The sequence below is a fragment of the Chinchilla lanigera genome, unplaced genomic scaffold, assembly GCF_000276665.1.
Source record: "Chinchilla lanigera isolate Chin_1 unplaced genomic scaffold, ChiLan1.0 scaffold00028, whole genome shotgun sequence".
Taxonomy (NCBI): Eukaryota; Metazoa; Chordata; class Mammalia; order Rodentia; family Chinchillidae; genus Chinchilla; species Chinchilla lanigera.
The window spans coordinates 14,995,563-14,997,918 of NW_004955429.1; the positions used below are offsets into that span (position 1 = coordinate 14,995,563).

The 2,356-nt window shown below is 51.1% G+C and overlaps 1 protein-coding gene across 5 annotated transcripts in view; it reads left to right on the forward strand.

Annotated features, from left to right (window-relative positions):
• Tsen2 (TSEN2 tRNA splicing endonuclease subunit) overlaps positions 1-1,897 on the forward strand; it is a 27,355-nt gene extending 25,458 nt beyond the window's left edge. For all 5 annotated transcript variants that reach the window (XR_001234537.1, XR_261333.2, XM_005387021.2 and 2 more), the window contains 2 exons: positions 150-239; positions 993-1,897. Coding sequence is in view for 3 of the 5 variants with exons in the window: in XM_005387021.2 (XP_005387078.1) it covers positions 150-239; positions 993-1,052 (150 nt within the window). In the remaining 2 variants the exon portion in view is untranslated. The remainder of the gene's footprint in view (positions 1-149; positions 240-992) is intronic.
• Positions 1,898-2,356: the final 459 nt, after the last annotated feature.

The following is a 2,356-nucleotide window of genomic DNA, read 5'->3' on the forward strand; positions in this document are numbered from 1 at the left end:
AAAAAAAAAAAAAGTTCCCAGGGGAAACCCCGCGTGCTGCAGGCGCCTCTAGGTCACAGCAGAGGACACTGGGGACGGGTGGATCTCTAGCTCACCACCTGTGTTTCTGCTGTCCGTGAGATACGGAAATGGCCTTTTCCTCCCCACAGGAACTTATGCTGTGCTACCTGATTAAACCCGCCACCATGACCGACAAAGACATGGAGTCCCCAGAATGTCTGAGGAAAATTAAGGTTCAGGTGGGTCCCTCGCAGCCACACTCACGTGTCCTGAAGGCCGGCGCACTGCACTGTGTCCTCTGGGACGTGTGGTGCCAAGGAGTGCGAAGGTCTTTTCCGGTGACAGCTCTTCTCTCGGCTCCCCCGCTGCCCCTTGAATGTTCTTTTTTCCTGTGCTGGGAATGGAAACCAGGGCCTGCCCCGTGATGAGCTAGCACACGGCTGAGGCCAGTTCAGTCTTTAAGATCTTTGCGTGCCGGTAATCCCAGTTTCTGGGAGGCTGAGGCAGGAAGATCACAAGTTTAAAGCCAGCCTGGGCAGCTGAATGAGACCCGGTCTCGAAATTAACCCATGTATGCCAAAGATTGAAATTTTCTGAATTTTTTCATGAAATTCATGTATGTTACCTAGAAATACTCAAGAAACAAGAATTTGAAAAGAACACATTTCATTCTGTTCCATTGTTACAGGCATTCTAGAAATAGACCACTAGGCACTGAAGGATTAAAAGCTCTGGGAGTCAATGAAAGGTTCCATGCGAGGCCCTGGGCCCGGTCCTCAGCCCCTCTAACACAGACAGCTGTGCAGCACAGATGGTGGGTACTCCGCATGGAGGCTTCCACCGTCATGGGCTTCCTGTCTCCGGAACGGCAAGGGCGCCAGCGCATTGCCCCAGCAGCTGTCTGTGAAGCAGGGCTGTGGTGCCAGTGCTGGGCACATTCTTTCGCTTCTGTGTTGGGCGTGCAGTTACTTGTGTGTTTTGCTGGATTGCAGGAAGTGATTCTCAGTCGGTGGGTGTCTTCCCGGGAGAGAAGCAACCAAGACGAGCTGTAGCAGTCTGTCCTCGGGCCTCGTTCCCCCAAAAGCCAGGTTCAGAGAGGTGAAACGTCCTTCCACATCACTGGAAAAGGCAGGATGCTCGCAGCGTCAGAAAACTGCTCATGCTGTAAAAGATAAAGATACAGCAGTCGGGGGTAGAGCTCAGCATGCCAGCCCTGGGCTCCGTGCCTGCAGGGGCTTGTGCTGGGACTACAGGTTCTGTCCTCGAGCAGCTCACAAAACTCCCACTGAGCCTGAGTTTTCTGACCCTGTCCTCGCCCACTGGAGGTGACCAGCCAGCTGCTCAGAGGACTGTCCTGCTCGCGATGTTTACCTGGAGATGGGACAGCACTCTACAGTTCATCACGCACCTTCGTACACAGCTGTCTCTTGCTGCTCACGTCTAGTCTGTTCCAGAGAGGACATCGGAGAATAGATCGAGGGATCACCTGACCCCGTGTTCCCATTACTTCAAATGGAAAAGACACCAGTGTGTCTCAGCTTTTCCAAGGCCTTCAACCAGTGAGACATGCACAGCGTTATATTACCTCAGAGGTCTCTTCATTCTATGACTGCTTTATCGTGAGATCAGATATCCCTGATGTTTTAACAGCGAGTTTGGTAAGTGTGGTCCCTAAAGTCAGGGTGCTGAAGTGTTCGTCTCTGACCTGCCGTGTACAGGGGCAGCCTGGGAAGCCTGTGACACTGAGCTCTAGTCATCTCGTCTGTAAACCCCACAGGGTCGCACTGCGGGTGTGAGCGACATCGTGCAAGGAAAATGGTACGTTGGTGCATACCAGCCATGGAAGCATCTTTGGGGCAGAATGCGTCTACAGAAATAAATGTTGGCTATAATTTCATTATTTTACATTTCTTCATACGTGTGACTTGGGACACCTAATGCAGTTCTCTAAATAGTTCACCAGTAACACGTTAATATTATCCCTTAGTTATTGCAGACTGGTCAGGCGCACAGTCTCCCAAGTGAGTGGACGGTGAAGGCTTAAATGAGTCGAGTGGTATGATTTTAGGGCTCTAGGAGGATCAGAACTCTTGACAATTCGAGATTCTCTGGGAGCTAAGACCAAGATCTTTGGGCGGCCCGTATTTATCTAGTTATCAAAACGAGAATACTGAACAAAGGGGAGAACTGCTCAAGGGCTTCTCCAAGCAAGACGTTATGCTCATTTACGAGAACTGTGTTACCTACAGGAAGGTCTCCACCCAGGAGTGAGATGCCTGCAGCTACTGTCTTTATCTAGTTAACTGAGGTTGGAGCCAGCTGTTCTTAGCTGTGGCCTTAGACAAGGGGTGTAGGC